Source organism: Pelecanus crispus, chromosome 6 (genome assembly GCF_030463565.1).
Source record: "Pelecanus crispus isolate bPelCri1 chromosome 6, bPelCri1.pri, whole genome shotgun sequence".
Classification (NCBI taxonomy): Eukaryota; Metazoa; Chordata; class Aves; order Pelecaniformes; family Pelecanidae; genus Pelecanus; species Pelecanus crispus.
The window spans coordinates 21,377,828-21,398,850 of record NC_134648.1 but is presented as its reverse complement, the minus strand read 5'-3'; the positions used below and the strand labels follow the sequence as shown (position 1 = coordinate 21,398,850).

General features: G+C 44.9%; 1 protein-coding gene across 3 annotated transcripts in view; it reads left to right on the top strand.

The window, feature by feature from the left end:
• Window positions 1-1,620: 1,620 nt before the first annotated feature.
• The window catches only part of PHRF1 (PHD and ring finger domains 1), a 35,884-nt gene continuing 16,481 nt past the window's right edge, over window positions 1,621-21,023 (top strand). For all 3 annotated transcript variants that reach the window (XM_075711839.1, XM_075711838.1, XM_075711840.1), the window contains exons 1-8: window positions 1,621-1,677; window positions 7,782-7,896; window positions 8,228-8,350; window positions 9,820-10,052; window positions 11,030-11,113; window positions 12,105-12,226; window positions 19,887-19,984; window positions 20,547-20,719. In XM_075711839.1, the coding sequence (XP_075567954.1) occupies window positions 7,806-7,896; window positions 8,228-8,350; window positions 9,820-10,052; window positions 11,030-11,113; window positions 12,105-12,226; window positions 19,887-19,984; window positions 20,547-20,719 (924 nt within the window). In that variant the 5' untranslated portion in view covers window positions 1,621-1,677; window positions 7,782-7,805. The remainder of the gene's footprint in view (window positions 1,678-7,781; window positions 7,897-8,227; window positions 8,351-9,819; window positions 10,053-11,029; window positions 11,114-12,104; window positions 12,227-19,886; window positions 19,985-20,546; window positions 20,720-21,023) is intronic.

Below are 21,023 nucleotides of genomic sequence, written 5' to 3'. Positions count from 1 at the left end.
TTCGCCCTCAGCCTCTGCTCCCGCTCCTGCTCCAGGCGAGCTCGTGGCTCAGCCCTTAATCTGCAGGACGGAATGTCCTGCTGACACGGCTGGTGCTGCCCCGGGGTGAGCCCCCGCTTATCCCAGCCCTGCAGCTCTTCCCTTTGTTCCCAGCTGGCTTTCCATCCCGGTGGCAGAGCCACGATGCGTGCGGTGACGGGGAACCGCGTCCGCTGATGGCGGGGAGCGCCACGGGCTGCCCGTCAGCCACCGGCCCTCCTCGCCCACTTTGGTGCGGCGCCGGTGCCGTTGTGCAGCGGGGAGTGTGCCTGCGGGCCCAGGGAGGAAACCAAAAGGGGGAACGTGTCCCCATCCTACCCCCGAGGGCCACCAAGCGCCGCATCAATTAATGCGCAATTAAAAAGTTGCCCCTTGACAGCGCAGACCTTGTCTTTTCAAACACGAGGTGCTTTGTGCCTACCGGCTGCGGTTTTGCCAGGGTTTTCACCCCCACCCCTCCCGCTTCGCCCCTCTCCCAGAGCCTCGAGCAGGCAGGCAGCAGCAAGGCTGGCGCAGGTTTTGCTCCGCTCTGTGTTTTCAGGAAAAGGACCTTGTTCTCTTCCCCCCGGCCCCCGGCCGACTTCTGACAATGGCCCGAGTGTCTGTGAGGACGCCCGCGTTAACTCTTGGTCACGTCCGCCTGCGAGCCGAGGCAGGGCTGCGCTCCCCTTCCCGGCGGACAGCCGAGGCTTGGGCAGAAAACCACAGCTGACGAAAGAGTGCGGGGGGGGACGAACAACCCTTCCTCCTCTACGTGCGTGCAATCACCCAGAGGAACAGGAACATTTGGGTTGGGATCAGCGAGGGGAAAAAAAAAAAAAAACCGAGCCGCGACCTGCGTCGCCTTAAAAGAGGTATTTAAAATTGAGCCGGCTCCTCACAGGCCGCACGCTTTCCTTCTGGGAGAGCAGCGTGCGCCGGGCTCGGCCTGCCCCGCCGCCAGCAGCTGGCAAAGCCCCGTCCGCCGACCTTCCCTGCGGCTCCCGCGGGGCCGACGGCCGCCCCGCTCCCGCCCGCCGCGGGCAGACGAGGCCGCGCTCTGCCGGGGCGCGGCCCGCCCCCGGAGACGGGGCGCCGGGGCGGGGCGGAGGCAGCCGCGCGGGCCCAGCCGGCGCCCCGCGGGCCTCGCAGCCTCGACACCCGCAGGGCTCGGTGGCCTTTGCGCCCCGCCGCCCCCCAAAGCCTGGGGACGCCGGGCGAAGGGACAGCGAGCCCCCTGGCCATGTCGGGGGCGGCGCCCCTGTCAGCCCTGCTTCTGCGGGACAACCGGCAGCCGCCGGGCGGGGGCCGGCGCCCCCATCCCCGCTGCCCCCCGACCCGGCGCTGCCCGCGGGGCCCGAGCTCCCTCCCCTCCGGGCTCCGCGGTGGTACAGCCCGGCGCCCCCCTCCGCCGGCGGTTCAGTCCCGCCGCCGTTCTCCCCCCTCCCCCGAATGGTTGACCCCGTTGCCTCGCTCCTTCCCACGCCCCCTGCCGCACGCGCGCGCAGTGGTTCAGTCCTCCGGCCGCTCCTGCCGGCGCCGGCACCGCCGTGACCCGGAGGTGTTCCCGCAACACTTCCGGGGCGAGGGGGCTTCCGGCCGTGCAACCCGTTACGCCGGCCCGGCCCGGTTATGTGAGCGCCGGGGCCTCCTCCTCGCGTGAGTGCTCGGGGACGGGGGGCGGCTACCGGCGCCTGCCTGGGCGGAGCGGGTGGGGGCCGGGCCGGGCTGAGCCGAGCCGAGGGGGGCGGCGGCGGCGCCGGGCCGCGGGCCGGAGTTGCGCGGAGCGACCGTGCCCCGCCGCGGCGGGCTGTCAGCTCCGGAGAGGAACTGCCCCGCCGCGCTCGGGATTGTTTATTTTATTTTGTTGCTACAAACATACTTATTTATTGATTTATTCTTTGAGTAATCGCTGGCGGCAGCTGCCTGGCGGCTGTCGGAAGGTGCGGCTGAGCGGCGCCGCTGCGGGGGGGCTGCCGCTGGCCCGGCCTTCTCCCGGGGGTGTTTTCCGGGCTGTCCGGAGCCGGGTTTCTCGTGGAAGCGGTCCCGCGGGGTATAAAGTGGCCGAGCAGTCGGCGACGGCGTCTCTCTGTGCGGGGAGGACCTGCGCGGCGGCGGCCCCGTCCTGGGGAGCGATCCGGAGCGGTGGAGCAGGCAGCTTCCTTTGCTGCTGTAAAGAAGCGGCAGCTGCTGCTTCTTCCGCAAAGCAGCAGCAGCAACTAAGTAAAACCAGATGTTTCTGGCGTCCCTCCCCCGCCCCTTCCCGTTGTTTGTGGTGCACGCATGAGTGCATTTGAAGAAGTTCTAAGCTATTTCAGCCTTCTACAGTGAAGTCAGTGGGCCTCTCGGCTAACAAGTAGAAATGAGGTTTTCATGCAAGCGTTTTTTTAACACGTTAGCTTATTGCAAAAGTGTGTGTAGGCTTAAAAACTTTGCCTTGAGGGATCTATGGTTACTGACAGATGTTTAAGCTGTGTAACTGGTGCCCTTCATCGGGTGCCCCATGTTCAATAACAGTGGGGTTGGGTGTGCTTTTTGTAGTTTTAGTTACTGGTTTTCCTGCTGGTCGTTGCGTGGATGCATTGCTGATGTGTTGCAGAGGTGTTTACTGTGTTTTTTCCTTTCTTGAAGGTCAGTAGATGTTGGTACCTTTTGTTACCGTTACGCACAAAAAAAACCCATAAAAGTGCAGGAGGTTTTTGTTTGTTTGTTGGTGTTGGTTTTTTGTTTGTTCGTTCCTCCCTCCCGCCCCGGCCCCCCCAGCCATGCCCATAAACAGCATGGAAGGCTGTATTGAAAGATGGGAATGGTGTGAAAGACTGATGCTGAAAGGGAACTCACTGCAAAGGATGACTCTTTCTAAGAAAAAAAGCCTGCTAAGAAAGAGAAGGATGTGCAGCGTTGGGGAGTGTTTGATTCATAGCTGGAAATGGAGCCAGTGGCTTCAGGGAATTGCAGGCTGGGAATTGCATAGAGCTCGGCTGCTGCTTTGAATACAGAGGTACAAAATGCCTAGTTGCTCCTCTGGGTAAGATGCCACGCTTTAAAAGTGCCTTTGCAAAGCCTGTGCATTGCTTTGTTTGCATTACAAACTCCCTGAAGAGTGCAGTGTCAGCTCCTGGGGAAGCTTTGGTGGACAGTTTTGGTCCTGGAATTAAGGGTGGCTAAATTTAGGGCAGGACCAGGATGGGGGAAAGATGAGCGCTTCCTTACCTGCCCCAGGATTAATCTTCTGTGTTTTATCTGTTGGGTTCTTAGGCACTTCCATTATTTAAATCATTGCATGGGCAGTTCTGATATTTAAGAGCTAATCTTTTTGTAGCTTAAACAGGGGAAAGTTTGATCTAAATTTAGATTTAGGTGGCTTTTTAGAAAGCTCCCTGTGCATGCTAGATTGGCACTGCATGGCTCTAGGCTGTAGGAGTCTCTTATTAATCTGGATACTTCCCCTGCCTAGTTCTTCTTACTTTTGCCTTTGGCATGCGGTGGTGGCAGATACTAGTCACACCATATCCAGATGTTTTCCAGCCAAGTACAACCATGATTTTTACAACTCTTATTTTCTTTTCTTTCAATGTAGCATACGAAATTGGAAACAATGCCAAATGCATTCTGATGTGTGACAACTGGTTTTCCAGAGAGAATTGAATTGGTTGGTTGATTTGGGAAAAAGACCCAAACCAAAACAAAAAAACCCACAACAAACCAAAAAATAAAGCAGATATGCCAACAAGAACCAAAACCTCATGTGTTTGAATATTTAGGAGACTTAAATTTAGTTATAAGTGCTCTTTGGAACATGACTGCTCAATAATTGCCCGTGAAATTAGATCAGCATTCAAAATCACCCTGTGAGAAAATCCAGCTGACTTGTTTTCTTTGCCTGTGTATAATCCTGAATGTTATCCAAGCAGATTAAAATAAATGCCTAGTCTAGTAGCTCTTCTGTTTCTAAAAACTAGAAACTACTCTAAGAAGTTGGCAATAGAGGAAATCGGTTGGTGCTAGAAAGGAAGGTGCGTACGACTGGAAGAGTTGCTTGCTGTTGTAGTCAGCTCCATCGGCTTCGTGTCAGAATGAGATGGAGCTTGAGTTTGTTTTGCAGACCGTGGCTCCTCTGAATTTGCCTTCTAGCTGGAACATACTCGAAGTACATTAAAATACTGATTTGTGGTAATGCATAAGGATCTTGGTTCAAAAAACTAAATGTTTACGGAAGTGCTTGTTTGATAAACACTTGTTCTGGAAGAAACACTTAATCTTCTCTGTTCTTAAAGCCAACAGAAAACCTGTTGCTAATGTGACTTGAAGAAAGTATTTGTAATTGCCATTTGATTGTACAATTAAAATTACTTAAGGCAGCTCGATGTAAAAATGTAATCTGTCTTAATAGCAAAGCCCGGGCTTACAATTTATGCTGCAGCAGAGCCTGTGCTGCAGTATGCACACAGCGCTCAGTGCAAACCCAACTTGGCCCTAGTGAGGTTGTGCCTTTGTGAAGGGAACCTAGGGCTGGGGAAAAGCGCTGGTGGTGCATGTAAAGTGATCAAACACCTGCCATGCAGTCATCGTTTTTGTGGTTTAATGTTTTATTAAAATAAAAGTCTTCTGAATGAGAGTGAGGTTCTTCTAAATGAGAATTTGAAAGCAGGGGGATGTTAAGGAGGAGTATGGTGTCTGCCTTTAGCAGACCTAGTGTGCAGCCTGTAACTCAAATACTGGATGTGCTGTGCGCAGATCGCAAATGTGCGAATGATGCATCTGCCCAGGGAATTGAAATGGGGTTTGCTGTAAGCAGTGACGCCTTGCGTTAGTGGTACCGAGTCCAAAGACAAGGGATCTCTGGCCAGGTTACCCTGCATCTGTGTTCGCGAGCTGCCTGCTGGGGACGCATCCTAAATTACTCTGAAGAGTCTTCAAAGTGGGATGCAGAAGAGAGGATCAGCGGATGTGAGAGCCTCTGCTGCTGAAGGGCTGTGTGAGCAAGTGAGCAAGCAGCAAGGGGTTGGGTACACTGGTGAGGGCAGGTCCTTGGTACCCCCAAAACTGAAAGCAGCTGTAGTTGCCTCAGTTGAATGGCCTTCAGGGATAACCAGTTGCTTTTTAGCAGTCTGGGCTTTTATGTTACAGAATTGCATAGTTAAGGTTTGCCTCAGAGGAATGACTACAATCTCCTTCTTAACCAAACTTCTTGGTTTACATAATAATAATAAAAATGCTTCCTATCTATTTTGTATCTACTGGTTCCAGCTCGGGGCAGGGGCGGGTGGTGTAGAAAACTTCTGATGTGGAAAGCACTGGAATGAAAGCTGGGCTTTTGTACAGGTGGGTGAGCTCTCTGAAGTGTATCATGAATGTGTTTGTGTTTCATAGTGGTAATTTGTTTCAGATATCTCCCATAAGAAAAAAAACCTTGGAAATGCTGCTTATTGTTCTTAAAAAATAGGAGAACAAGCTCTCATATTAGGTGTGTACTCAACTTTGGTTTCCTTCTTTTTCCTTAATAATGGCTGCCCAGTTTGGAAAAGGTTGTTCATAAAGTAAGATTTGTGATGTGCTTAAAATCTCAAATTCACTTAATCTCGCTTGGTTTCTCCTTGTCTATTCCCAACTAGCCACAAAACAGGCTTTTTTACTGACAAGATTTGAAGACTTGATTGTTTGCTGTGATACCAGATTTTCCTTAACTCCAAGTTTTGCCTCCGAGCAAAGTACAAGCTTGCATTTGCAGCATAAATATGTCAGTTTAGATTGTCAAGTCACAAGTGCTGATTTGTTTGCCTCTGTGCTTAAAGGATATCTTCCCGTGGGGTAGCAGGGCAAAAATAACATGGGTAGTTGTTTTATTCCACAGCAGTGAAGAAATGCATGCTGTTTGGAAATGTAGTTGAATATATGTTCATCAGAACTGTGGTTTGTGGGAGTCACTTTTAAAAATGAAAAGATCCTTTCCTCACTGTGCTTATTGCTTTGCTTTAAGGAGAACTAGGGAGCAGGGGAATGAAGGTCATTGTGGTAGCGAAGTGGGGGCTTATCCATGGTTTTACCCCTGCGGTGGCTTTGGTTGGCCTCCGTCATCTTCAGTTGCTCAGGAGTGCCGTAGCTGGCTGGACATGGCAGTGACGGGTCAGCAGGAACCTGCCCTATGCCCACAACTGCCAATGGAGAGGGGATACAGGCAGAGGTTCTGCATAAAATCGAAATACGCTATGTAAATTCCTGCTATGTACATAACAAATACACCTGCCACTGCCCTGCTATGGGACTGGTGTTGCCAGTCTCTGCCCTTATGTATCCTGGCTGTAACGTTACCACAAATTTTGCGTTGCTGTAGCTAACTTAGCTTTTGGGAGGATATTATATAATTGAGTTTCAGTTTGAATAATTCATACATATGCACTGCTGAAACTTTAAAAATTCCTAGTGTTTCTTCCTATTTTTTTCTGTTACATCATGGAGTGACTGGCTTTTGATGAGTCTGCATGTTTTCAGCCAACATAAATTGTTTTTAAACACACTCCTGTTAATAGCCATGAATTTAGCTAAGACTTTAAACGTCTGTTTAGGCAAGGTTCTTACTGAAGTTAGACGAAATCTTTACGAAGAACTTGGTTGAGTTGAAGCTTGATCTTTTTTCTTTTTAGCTTTTTTTTTTTCCCCCCGAGCACTGAATACTCCATTTGCAGTTTAGTCTAGTTTAGCGAAGCCTACTTTTTTAAGGCTCTTAAGTGCAGAGCTGCGCTACGTGGCTCAAAAAGGGAGTGTGCAAGTAAAGATACATATCGAGAGTACTTGAATAAAACATAATGTTTTGTTCCAAAAATTCCCTTAATATGCAAGATACATAATGCAGACCAGGGAGAGTGGGAGAAGAGCACCCGTTTGAAACTTCTTTGCCACACTTGTAGAAGAATCCAATTTTTTCTTCATATTGAAATATGAGATCCAGCTTTATAAGTGTCAATTAATTATATTTTTCCATTACTTGCTTATAGAAGCTTGCAGGGATCTGTCTTTCTGAATGCTTTGTAGTGTTACATATTAAAAGCTCTGGTTTGATCGTCATTATGAATTTGGATCATGAGACATCTCTCAGTATCTGTCAATTTTATTGCCAGTCTTTACTAATGCACAGCAATTAATGTGATTGCATTAATATGCACCAAATCAAGTCTCCTCCTTTCTGTGGAATAATGGTTGTGAGGTCTGAGACTTCTCTATTTTGTGGCAGAGCTGTGTAGAGGCCTTTTTTTAAAAATACCTAAAATACGTAATCTTTCTTCTTGTTTCTTTTCAGTTTAGCAAGATAGAGTATTTTGATTTAAAACACATGTTGTCATCCTGTTAGGCCTTGTTCAAAGGGCCTCTGGTCCCTTTCAGTTTTGCATTTTATTGCTAGTCCACAGATGGTTTTGGTGTTTGCGGGTTTTCTACTCCTGTTTTCAGTGGGGAGTTCTGGTTATACCTTTTTCTGTCATCCAAGATAAAGTTGAATCTTTCGCCTAAACTGAGTTTCACCAGCAGCTGGTTTGATCTAGCTCACTAGGGATGTGAAACTTCATGTAATGATAACTGCTTACCTGTAGCCACTTCTGAATTGAAACTGGGAAAACCAATCAATGGTATGAGGAGCCTTTGCCGTAGAGAGATGTCCCTTCTATCGTTCATGTCTCCGCAGATGCATTGGATGCTCTTTGCTGGGCTAACGCCTGCTCTGCTTGCATAGGTGGTGCACTGCCTCACTGAAGTCTGCCTTCTTGCAGGGAGTGGATTCCCAATGTCCTGCCATGGATGATGACAGCCAGGATGAACTGATAAACAAGAATGCTGCACTAGGCAAAGGCAAAAGACAGAGTCTCGTGCTCCTCAGTGAAACAGGTAAGCGCAACCTCTCTGTATGAGCACATTTACAGTTCTAGATTGGGGAACCTGTTGGTTTAACCTCCAAAGAAAAGTAAAGATATATTTGTGACCATTTATTTCTTTTTTCCTGAGAAGTTTTTGGTTGGCTTCCTGAATTCTGTATCTCAAACTGCTGGCATACTTCCCTTGATTTCTCAGAACAGGCAGCTTTGATACCACTGAGGAAATCTGTGTTTTCACTTCCTATATAACATCCTGAGCAGGAGTTCTGGTGTGTCCTTCACCGTTCTGCCTGTCTGTCTGCATTGAATAGGTATTTCCCCTCTTCTTCTCTTTTCTTTTTAAGAAAGCAATGGTGGAAATAGCTGTGATTCAGAAGATGATACCAGAAGTGAGGAGGAAGATGATGACACTGAGGAAGAGGGAGGTGAGGAGGACAAGGAAGAAAGTGAAGATGAAGAATTAGAAGGTAGGTCTGTTAATGCACGTTAACAGGCGTTTTTTTAATAATTGGTGGAAGAGTGGGATGAAAGCTTTTCCTCCAGAAATTGACCATGAAATGTAAATCGTCAGATGCTTCTGTGTCAGGCAGATGCCCGAATCCTACAGTAATAAACAAATGAGTAAAGTTCCCCAATTTCGAAGTTTTTAAAGCATTTGTACGTTTGAAGACTATCCGCTAGTCACAGTGGTGTAGTTATAGTCAGTAGGAGTGACCGCTGCCCCAGCATGAATAGAAGAAAAGTCAAAATTGCAGCAAATGGCTCATGCTATTTTTTCACTTATGAAAAGCATGTCTGCTTTTTTGCTTTGGCATGGGGCTCTAAAGTGAATGTTGTGATGGGGAGTTTTGGAAATAAATTACTAATGCTGTTAAGCCTAGGGAGGAGGGAAGAAGATTTGACTATTTTTTTTTTTAAAAAAAGGAGTGTGGTTGTTACTTGGATTTGTTAATTTTACTGAAAATGTAGTCTGTAGATGCATGTACTTCTGAAGCTGCTGCACTCAAGTTATTATTTGGATAGACAAAAATAGAGTTTTCTATCACAAGTTAAAGCTTGTTGGGAAGGCAGGAGCACAGTTTTCCAAGTTACTGCTTAGACTGATTTGAACACAGACTAAAAAGTTGACACCAGGTGCCAAAAAGCTTTATTAATCCAGTATTTAGAGTATTCTCTGCTATGTCCAGACAGGAGAATTCAATCGAAAAGATAAAAGACAAGGGGCCCATTTTCATTATTTAAAAAAAAAAAAAAAAACAAACCAAAAAATCAACAAAAGAACAACAGCCTCCCCCCAGGTTTCAGGGAAAGACTAACACACATCTCTGTATTTTGTGCTAAAAATAAAAACACCTTTCAACAATGTGTGCTGAGTGTTTAAAATTAATTTTACTCAAATCCAGGCTTCTTTAAGCAGCCTCCAGCTAGGCACCCAGATCCCCTGACTCTCAAAAAGTCATGATTTACTGGTGAAATCTTTAATCTGTTCTTTTGCATGTGAGCGTGTTGCTGCTGCTTGTCCTCTGGAGTGTCTATTTACAAAAATAAAAAATTGGATACATGATAACTTTATTATAACTTTATTTTCTAACTTCAGTGTTCAGTGGTAGCCTGACATGTCCTACTCTCTTGTTTTGATAATTGATGTTTTTCTGCTGTCAGTCCTTTTTATCTCTTGCAAGACTAGTCATGTTATCAGGTTTTATTTTTTTGCCAGAGCAATACATTGCTTTTTAGTGAAGGGATTTAGGAAAAAAGAAAACAGAAAAAAATATTGCCTCAGACTGGGGAGGCTGTGCTTTGCCCTTGCAGCCCCATAAAATAAGCTTGCTTGGGATCTTCTGTGAACTAGTACCCCATCCTGCCCACCCCCTCTGCCCTTGCTGCTGAAGCCCTGCAGCATACAAGAGTTGTTTTTCATCTCTCACTTTTTAAGATTGTGAAGATGACGATGAAGAGGAGGAAGAGGAGGAAGAAACTGAGGCCACTGCAAGGGGAATGACTGATTCTCTGAAATTAGAGCCATGCATAGACAGAGCAAGCATTTCCTCTGATGAGGACAGTGAAAATTGCCCCATTTGCCTCAACACGTTTAGGGATCAGGCTGTTGGGACTCCTGAGAACTGTTCCCATTACTTCTGCTTGGACTGCATCGTGGAGTGGTCTAAGGTGAGCTGTTTTGTCCCTGATATCCTGTGGCCTTCTGGTGTTCTCTGCTTTCTCTCTTGTGATCATGCTGTTCTGCTGCAACGAGAACAAAACACTGTAATATTTATATTTTCTTTGTTAAGCTTTTTTACACAGACTTGAGTTACTGCTCTGTTTGGCAGGATTCATGTTTGTGAAGTGTGGATCTGTTTTTCTTGTACCCTTTCTGATCTGTTCTGTTCTCTGAAAGCTGTAATGTCATAAGCAAGTGTGTTTCTAGGCATCTAAAATTCTTTTTTTCAAGTCAAGACAGCAGTAATACTGGTTTTCTCTGTGTGTGTGTATATATTTTTTTCTCTGTATATCTGTCTTTATCTCTTGTTGAATTCTGTGTTGTGGCTGTTGGATGGGGGTCTCTGGGGACAGTAAATATAGAAAAGATAAAAAAGAATACTGACTAAATCAGCAGTTTGCTCTGAATTCAGTTTTCAGTCAGTTCCTTGCCACCTAACTTTGTAGTTCCCATAATCATAATCCAGGGTGAGAACTACAACAAAAATTACTGTGCATGCAGCAGTACCAGTGATAATTAAATTAAAATAAATAAATCACTTTTACTGAATATATTTGTAAGCCATTTCCAGTTGCTCATTCGTCTAAAAGAAGGAAAATGCCCTAAAACATGAGCACTATTTCAAGGCAATGTTCGGAAGAACTTTGATGTTGCTTTGGCAATTTAATAATTAGATGACTTTGGTATAATAAACACTGTCCTAAAAATGCATGTTTTCTCTGATACAATAGGTTGGTTGTAAACCAGGTAAGTCAGATTTAAGTACTTAAAATGTCAAGACCAATAGCTGTTAAAATGATTACTACATTAATTTAATGTAGTCATTCAATTATTACATTAATAATTGAAGTTTTCCTTTTTAAAAAATTGAATCAAGAGATGAGCTTATTAACAGTATGAGGAAACTTTTTTTTTTTCTTTCTAGAATGCAAACTCCTGTCCAGTGGATCGAATCCTCTTTAAATACATTAGCATTCGGGCACATTTTGGTGGTAAAATCTTAAAAAAGGTAAGCTTTCTACTGTAGCAAACAACAAGGCTAATTGCCACAAAATAGCTATTCAAAGGTTTACTCTTCTAGCATGTTTATCTGATATTTGGTATCTGGATGAATTATTTCTTTCCTATTTTGCGATTGCCTTTTAAGGAACTGTTAAAATATTTCTTCCTCCTGCAGTATTGTGTGTGGAAGTGTGGCATTATTTCTGATGGCAAAAAGGGTGGTTTTCATAACTGTCTTTTTTGCATAATGGACATTGACTCTAAGCTGTTCTGTGTTCATAAGCCTGCCCACGTGAGGAAAATGCCCTGCATACTGCAAGTGCTGTTATAATATGAATAGGAATAATCTAGGTTATGCATGATCTCTTCCTTATGTCTTGCTACCAGCTATACTGTGTAGCAGTTGAGTTTGTAAGGGGAGAGAGACACAAGGCAATAGTAGAGCTCTTAAAGGCACAGGTTGAGTGTGCTAGTAATCTCTCACAAAAGGATATTGAAGAGCTGTCATTGCTCTTTATTAACATCAGAAATGTGTTGGTTTTCAGGGGGCATTTAGGAGTTTGATGCTCTGTTTTCATAAACTGATGGTTTATTATTGTTTGCATTTTAATAGAAGTGCGAATTAACATTTAAGTCATATGTTTAGTGGGAAAAAAGCTAAGCTTGCTCTCTTCTTTTGTCTTGTTTTTGCTTTTTTTTTTGTTTGGTTGACTACTTTTGATCTTACTCAGGAATTTTGGTTTTGCCTGTTCTTAAAATGCTTCTTTTTTTTTTTTTTTTTTTTTTTTGGTTGGTGTCTGACAGTAGACAAGTTCAGTAGATGTTTTCAAGCAGTTGATCATGTCCTAGATGTGTTGAATGAACTAAATTATGGTTCTGGTATTAACAGCCATTTTGGTTCATTCACTTTCAGATATTGCTGCAGGTACTGTTAATGTGACAATGGATTTTAAGAAGTGCCACGTTCTGCATAAAATGTGAATCCCTCTTTTATTTAGATTCCTGTTGAGAACACAAAAACTCAGGGTAATGATGGAGAGGATGATCCAACCTTCTGTGAGGTGTGTGGCAGAAGTGACCGTGAGGATCGCCTGCTGCTGTGTGATGGCTGTGACGCAGGGTAAGAAAGGTTGAAATGAATGTAGCACCTGAATGATTGCAGAGAGCACTGCAGGGCTGGCCAGTGTTTGGTGCACAGGCACTATCTGGTCTGTAGGCTGCCCCTTGCTGCTCTCTTCAGGCTCATCATGTGGCCACACTTGTATCTATGTGCTCATAGTGCAGACATCCCCATGATGTGACGGATCCTTTTCTGGTCATGTAGCAGCGTGTGTGTGAAGAGTCCTGCACATATCAGTGCTGCAGACCACCAAAACAGGTGACCATACCTTCAAATCATGAAGATGTTTGTGCTCATCCATGCAACATCTGGGTGCATGGAAGGTAAAAAGCATATATCCTGTATGCCTCCTTGAGAGGGTACATAACTTGTCCCAACTGAGCACTAGCACTGTGCGGGGGAAGTGCTTAAGATTCACAGTTTCGTGAAATCTTGAGGTCTTTTCTTTATAGCCACAGCTATTAAATGATTCCCTTACTCTTGCATACTTCTGTCTCTGCCTAACATATTCTTTTTCCCCCCTCCTTGATTAATAAAATAAGTGTTTAAGTAGAGGCATCAAGATACTTGAACACAACTTTGGGCCTACAGTCTTCTGCTAGAATTTAAAGCTCTTATACTGTTTAATCAGTCTTGCAGCATTGTCAGTTTGATGTCAAAAGTTACCCATTGAACAAAGATTGTTACTTGCTTGCAATGAATGTGAAAAATAATCTTTCAAAAATGACTTCTAGCAAGCTAACTAGACATCTGGTAAGTCTAGTTTTGTCTTTGTGTTCTGTAGTGTCCATATACACTGATTCACCTTCTGGAGAAGAGACAGAATCAGGAACGCTAAATATTGTTAAGCATGTCATCAGAACACTGAGTTTAAAATACTTAACCAAAACCAGTGTTTCATAGGTCTTATCTGAAGTCATGTCGTTCAGTTCTTTCTGAACTTTCATAAGCCTTATCAGAACTCAGGGTATTGCTTCAGATTTTTCTTTGTGGTCTTTTAATAGATCTTCTCATTCCTCCGCCCAAGTCTGATACAGTTTTTGATTTTTATCTTATTTTCCTAAAATAAGTTATTTATAAATGCTTGACTTCTAGAGTTAGGACTTCTGGAAGCAGTTCCTGAAGAAAGAACTTGCAGTCTTTACTAGCTCTCCATGGCTGAGATTAACTCTAGAAAAATGTAGAATAGTTTGCTTAAAATCCTAGTTTTATTCCTGTACATTCTCTGTCTGACCTGACACTGGAGTGAAAATTTCATCATTTGCCAACAATTTTAAAGCCAGTGGAGTCATCCTGTCTTTCCATTGCTTTTAGCTAGGTGTGGCTTTCCACAATGTTTAAACTGTGTGGTATAATGCTATTATCTTATGAATTTAAGTTACGGTTTGAGTAATCACATCTTTTTTCCATTGAAACCATTTTCATGTAAGACTTGTTGGAATGTGACAACCTAACTTTCTGAACTGTGTAGCAATAGCATTAAGATTGGTATGAATACAGAAGTGTGCATGTCTAGACACTTGAACAAACAGTATAAAAAGGTTTAATTGCATTAATGGTGTGACACATTAATGTGTAGCTTCATTCAGGTTACCAGGTAGCAAGAAGAGAGTAACACTGATACAGAGATAGGTGTCAAGATGATGAAGGACAGGCCTACATCCATGACCAAAATTCCTTAATTTAATAGATGTCATTTTTCTTATTCTTTGTGAGGACTGAGACAAAATAATGAGGCAGAAGGTCCCCAAAAGTATCCATTCATTCCTTAAAGGTACAAGAAAGAAGTCCGAAATCAGTTCTTCACTGCCAGCCACAGAGCCTAAGAGATTTGTTGAGTACTAAATGGCCGGTGTCTCTTGCCCTGTGCGTTGCACACAAATAATCCTGGCCAGGCTGCTCAGGCACACAGAGTCATTGTGCTTGCGAGCAGGCGGGTACAAGAGTGCAAATGTAGACTCATGGTATCATAGAATCGTTTAGGTTGGAAGAGACCTTTAAGATCATCAAGTCAACCGTTAACCTAACGCTACCAAATACACCACTAAACCATGTCCCTAAGTGCCACATCTCCACGTCTTTTAAATACCTCCAGGCATGGTGACTCAACCTGGGCAGCCTGTTCCAATGCTTGACAACCCTTTCGGTGAAGAAATTTTTCCTGATACCCAATCTAAGCCTCCCCTGACGCAGGCTCAGCCCATTTCCTCTCATCCTATCGCTTGTTACTTGGGAGAAGAGACCAACACGCACCTCACTACAACCTCCTTTCAGGTAGTTGTAGAAAGCAATAAGGTCTCCTCTCAGCCTCCTCTTCTCTAGGCTAAACCACCCCAGTTCCGCCAGCCGCTCCTCATAAGACTTGTTCTCTAGACCCTTCACCGGCTTCGTTGCCCTTCTCTGAACACAGTCCAGCACCTCAATGTCACTCTTGTAGTGAGGGGCCCAAAACTGCACAGAGTATTCGAGGTGCAGCCTCACCAGTGCTGAGTATAGGGGGACAATCACTTCCCTGCTCCTGCTGGCCATGCTATTCCTGATACAAGCCAGGATGCTGTTGGCCGCCTTGGCCACCTGGGCATACTGCTGGCTCATGTTCAGCTGGCTGTCAACCAACACCCCCAGGTCCTTTTCTGCCAGGCAGCTTTCCAGCCACTCTTCCCCAAGCCTGTAGCATTGCGTGGCATTGTTGTGACCCAAGTGCAAGACCCGGCACTTAGCCTTGTTGAACTTCATGCAATTGGCCTTGGCCCATCGATCCAGATCCAGCCTGTCCAGATCCCTCTGTAGAGTCTTCCTGCCCTCCAGCAGATCAACACCCCTGCCCAGCTTGGTGTTGTCTGCAAACTTACTGAGGGTGCACTCGATCCTCTTGTCCAGATCATTGATAAAGATATTAAACAGAGCTGGCCCTAATCCTGAGCCCTGGAGAACACCACTTGTGACTGGTCACCACCTGGACTTAACTCCGTTAACACCACAACTCTCTGGGCCCAGCCATCCAGCCAGGTTTTTACTCAGCGAAGAGTATGCCCATCCAAGCCATGTGCTGCCAAGTTTCTCCAGGAGAATGGTGTGGGAAATGGTGTCAAAGGCTTTACTAATGTCTAGGTAGACAATATCCACAGCCTTTCCCTCATCCACTAAGCGGGTCACCTTGTCATAGAAGGAGATCAGGTTGGTCAAGCAGGACCTGCCTTTCATAAACCCATGCTGACTGGGCCTGATCACCTGGTTGTCCTGTATGTGCCGCATGATGGCACTCAGGATGATCTGCTCCATAAACTTCCCTGGCAGAGGAGGTCAGACTGACAGGCCTGTAGTTCCCCGGATCCTCCTTCTGGCCCTTCTTGTAGATGGGTGTCACTTTTGCTAACCTCCAGTCAACTGGGACCTCCCCAGTTAGCCAGGACCACTGACAAATGATTGAAAGTGGCTTAGTGAGCACTCTGCCAGCTCCTTCAGTACCCTTGGGTGGATCCCATCCAGACCCATAGACTTGTGTGTGAGTGGTGTAGCAGGTCGCTAACCATTTCCCCTTGGATTATGGGGGCCTCATTCTGCTCCCTGTCCCTGTCTTCCAGCTCAAGGGGCTGGTTGCCCCGAGAGCAATTGGTCTTACTATGAAAGACTGAGGCAGAGATGGCATTAAGTACCTCAGCTTTTTCCTCATCCATTGTCATTATGTTTCCCCCCCACATCCAATAAAAGGTGGAGATTCTCCTTAGCCCTCCTTTTGTTGTTAATGTATTTATAGAAACATTTTTTTATTGTCTTTTACAGCAGTAGCCAGATTAAGTTCTAGTTGGGCTTTGGCCTTTCTAACTTTCTCACTGCATAACCTCACAACATCCTTGTAGTCCTCCTGAGTTGCCTGCCCTTTCTTCCAAAGGTCATAAACTCTCCTTTCTTTCCCTAAGTTCCAGCCAAAGATCTGGCTGGTCATCTTCCTCGCTGGCTCCTCTTTCAGCACATAGGGACAGCCTGCTCCTGTGTGTTTAAGATTTCCTTCTTGAAGAATGTCCAGCCTTCCTGGACTCCTTTGCCCTTCAGGACTGCCTTCCAAGGGACTCTGTCAACCAGGCCCGTAAACGGGCCAAAGTCTGCCTTCCCTACTTGGTTCACTCGCCAGCTGTATCAGGAAGTTATCTTCCGCACACTCCAGGAACCTCCTAGACTGTTTCCTCTCTGCTGTATTGTATTTCCAGTAGACAGCTGGTAAGTTGAAATCCCCCATGAGAACAAGGGATAGCAATCGTGAGACTTCTCCCAGCTGCTTATAAAATATTTCATCTGCCTCTTCGTCCTGGTTGGGTGGTCTGTTACAGATGCCCACCATGATATCTGCCTTGTTGGCCTTCCCCCTGATTCTTACCCATAAACACTCAACCCTTTCATCACCATCATCAAGCTCTAGACAGTCAAAACACTCCTTAACATACAGGGCTACCCCACTGCCTCTCCTTCCTTGCCTACCCCTTCTGAAGAGTTTATAGACATCCATTGCAGCACTCCAGTTGTGCAAGTCATCCCACCATGTTTCTGTGATGGCAACTATGTCATAGTTTTCCTCCTGCACAGTGGCTTCCAGTTCCTCCTGTTTGTTGCCCATGCTGTGTGCATTGGTGTAGATGCGCTTCAGCTCAGCTATCAATCCTGCCACCTTTTTGTGGGGAGAAGGCCTATTTCCAATTCCTCAGGTGCTTCCATGGTTTCTAATGTATCAACAACCCTTGGGTCTTTGCTGCCGCATGGATCTCCATGCCCTACCTCCACTGAGATAGCAGACCAAAGGACCTCACTAGCACACTGACTTTCAAACATTGGCATGCTGCCCCCAGGCTGATCTCTGGTGAGCCTGGTTTTATCCCTTTCCCCCTTCAAATCTAGTTTAAAGCTCTTTCAGTGAGCCCTGCTAACTCCTGTGCAAAGAACCTTTCCCCCTTGAGACAGGTGTACTTGTCTGTCACCAGCAGGCCTGGTGTCATGTAAACCAACCCATGATCAAAAAACCCCAAATTCTGCTGGTGACACCAGGCTCAGAGCCAGGTATTGATCTGCTGGCTCTTCCTGTTTCTTCCCTCATTGTTCCCTGCAACTGGAAGGACAGACAAGAACACTACTTGTGCTCCTGATCCCTTAACCAGTTGTCCCAAGGCCCTGAAGTCTCTCTTGATTGCCCTTGGACTTCCTGTTGCACCTTCATCGCTGCCTACATGAAAAAGCAATAATGGATAATAAGCTGAGGGCTACACCAGGGTAAGAAGCTTTCTTGTCACGTCTTTGCTGCCTCCCTGGGGCCCAGGTTAGACTTCCCCAAGAAGTGGATCTGGTCTGCATGTTGGGCCTTCTGTTCCCTTCAGGAAGGAGTCTCCTATGACAATGGCCCAGCTTTTTTTCTCTATGGAAGCAGTTTTGACACAGGGCGTAGGCTGACTTACCCTCGGCGACACCTCCAAGCTAGATGAACTGTTGCCCTCCTTATTGTTTGGTTCCACTTGCAGAGCCTCGTAGCTGTTATGCAAGGGCACTGGGGAAGGTGGGGTAGCCACAGAGGAGATGCGCCTGCTATGCTGGGCAGCAGGTAAATGAACCTGAGAGAATGAGTGTGAGTTTCCTCTCTTAGAAAAAGAACAAAATTGGTCATAGAAATCAATTTACTTCGAGGTTTTTGGTAAAACAGTTATCACCTTATCCTTCTATAAGATCTGGCATTGAGTTTTGTTATGATGGTTTTCTGTGTGATGAGGTTCTTTCCTGATCCAGGGGACTCTAGATAGCCGTTGCAATAGGTTCTCCAGTGTCCAGAGTTCTAGGGCTGAAAGTCTTTGCTTGTCAAGTGGCTCATAATGTGACTTCAGAACTCCCAGAGGTAATTTGAAAAGTATGTAATGAAGTTCTTGCTACAAGTACTTTTGTTATTTGGCCTGAACCTAAAAGTGTTACTTGTCAGAATACTACTTTGGGGAAATGATCTCATTCCTGGTAGCTGACAGTTGGAGAAAAAACTCTCCTTTCCCAGAGAAGGAAAATACTTTGCTACTCTAATTTTAAAGTAACGATTTATTGCAAACATAATTTTTCAACTTCATCTTCTTAAGTCTCTGAAAGAGAGTAAAATCTCATCTGCTAAGGTGTACTCTTTCATGCAAGAAGGACATGATATTCCATTTTGTATTGACAATATATTTTAGTACAAACATAAAATCAGCGGTTTTGACAGTTTAGCTGCAAATTGAGTTTATCACAAAGTGGTTGGAAACAGGGTTGAAAGACAAAATCTGAAGTTGGGGTGATGGGTGGAAGGTAGATTAACAGTTGTAGTCTCTCTGTGGGTTTTTTTTTTTATTGCTATAAAATGGGATTAGAGTGTCAGATGGATGTTCCCTCCCTTTCCTTACTCTGTGGCCAGGCACTGAGATATGTTATCAGGCAGTGAATTTTGGCATGGGAAGGTGAAACACAGAGCTTTGCTCTTTCTCCTTTACTTACTTCAGAGTTAAACGCTACATCAATAATAACAGTAGCATTTCCTCTCTTAGAAAAAGAACAAAATTGGTCATAGAAATGTTGCTAATTTGAAGCTGAAACTCTTACTTGAAGGCTGTGGTCTCCCCATGTTCCTTGCCTAGGGAACTTGGTCTAAGCACTTGGTTTTCATGGGAAGTACCTCATTTACTTGGGAAATCTGTTTTAATTCTTTTTAGCAGTGTAACTTGAACACGAGTTGCTTCAAAAATTCTGTGCTACTAACACATGTCACTTTGGCTGGGTTTTAATTGCTGAAAATGGAATTGAACAAATTACAGGACCCAAGTTGGGTAATGTTGAAAGGCTTTTCTGGGTAGCTTCTCTGTAAGTGGTTGGTGGGACTGTTCAGTCTAGTTGCTCAGCCTGTTGAGTAGAGAACACTTCAAAAGGCCTACCTAAGGGAGCATCATGCTCTCTTCTTTCCCTTTGAGATTTGATAAGGATGAGCACAGTTCTCAGTCAGATGGTGTTTGGAAGTCAGTGTGGTTAGTTTACAGTCCTGCAAGCAGTTGTATGAAGCCAGTGACTGACCAGTGCTCTGCAACCTTGCTTGTACAGTTACGCAGAAATCCTTATCACCGGTTGTCTTAATCATGCCAGGTTTATGTGGGATGCAATGCGTTTATTCAGCACAACAAGGCATTGCAGTTGACCTGTGTCTAGTCATGCAAAATAAAATGTTCCTACGTACCAGTAACGTTAATACTATGTTGGTTTGCAGGAAACAGATGTTGTTTCCTGATTGCCTGTCTTCCTCAGCACTTTGATACTTCTCTGCTTTTTCTTTGCCACTACCAGTTTTGGCTCTGCACATTACTTGGAGCTTGGGTTCAAATGGCAAGCAATACACCACACAGCAAGGGAAAACCACTCACTTTTCTGAGCTTTTTTGAGCCTAAAGTGATCAAAATACCATCTAGAATTGAAGACCCTTATATAACTATCAGGTAGCATCATTTCTCTGGAGATTGGTAGAAGAAGATGCGTAGACCATAGTTTCAAGCTTAAGAAAATGTGTCTGCCTTATGTAGCATGTGGATACAGGTAAAAGGCTCTCTTCCCGTGGTAAGGAGCACATTGTTTGATTTTTATTTTACTTTTTTCTTTTCTTTTCTTTTCTTTTCTCAAGGTATCACATGGAATGCCTTAATCCACCTCTGAGTGAAGTCCCTGTAGATGAATGGTTCTGTCCAGCCTGTGCCCCCATGAGTGTCAGTGCTGCTGCAGGTAAGGGTTTCGTGGTACCCAGTCAAAGTAAATGTTACTCTCCTGACTTAGATGATGTTGAAGCATGTGCTGTTTTGAAGAGATGTTTAATGCCTGGTTTTATCTGTTTTAAATAATTGTTTTGATAGGCATTCTCTCTTGAACCTAAAGAGTTGATTTGAAATGTTGACTGATAAGAGGATCTTGTTTATTAAGATTCTCATCTGCAGTTACAACCTGTGGAGCTGCTTCTTATAAGCATTCTTTAACCTTCCTGAGGCAAGCCCAGCACTGTAGTGCAACTGCACTGTATTACATTGGAAAGAATTTATTAGTATCCTGACCTCAGATTGCCAAGGTAGCAGCAATTTCTGTTATCTAGAAAATTGTCTTTCTATGTAACAGTCTGAAGCAGTGGTGTCTGTGCTCATTTCCTTTTGAGAGGATCATGTCTGCCTTTGGAGGTGATTGGTTTAACAAAGGGAATACTGATTTTTTTTTTTTTTTTTTTTTTTTTGTCCAAAATTCTTGAAATGCTTTCGCCTGCAGAAAGACAAGTGACCTGGGCATCTTTTCTTTTAAGATACAGATCATGTCAGTGAAGAAGAGGTTGCTGCGCTTGTGGCTGATGTTATTCCTACCACCAGTAGGCTACGCCCTCATGTCCGAACCCGAGCTATAGCCAGAACTCGGCAGAGCGAACGAGTTAGGGCAACAGTGAACAGAAACCGGATAACAACAGCGCAACAAATTCAGGTATTTAGGAGCATATGCTAGTGACCCTCTGGAATAACCTTGTGGAAGAGCTGAAATAAGTCCTCCCTTAAGTAGCTCAGCTGTTTGTGTTGACTGTCCATAGTGCAATGGTTAGTAGTTGTGGAGTTCTTTTAAATTGAGATGTAGAACATGTGCAAATTGAGTGCAGCATATGACCAAGACTCTTTATTTTGAAATCTGCAGTAGCTTCTTAATCTGCATTTTTATCACCTCAGCTGTGAGCAAAATTGTATTTTTATTCCCAGTGGCCGTTAATGCACAGTTTGTGCACCACTTCTGGTTT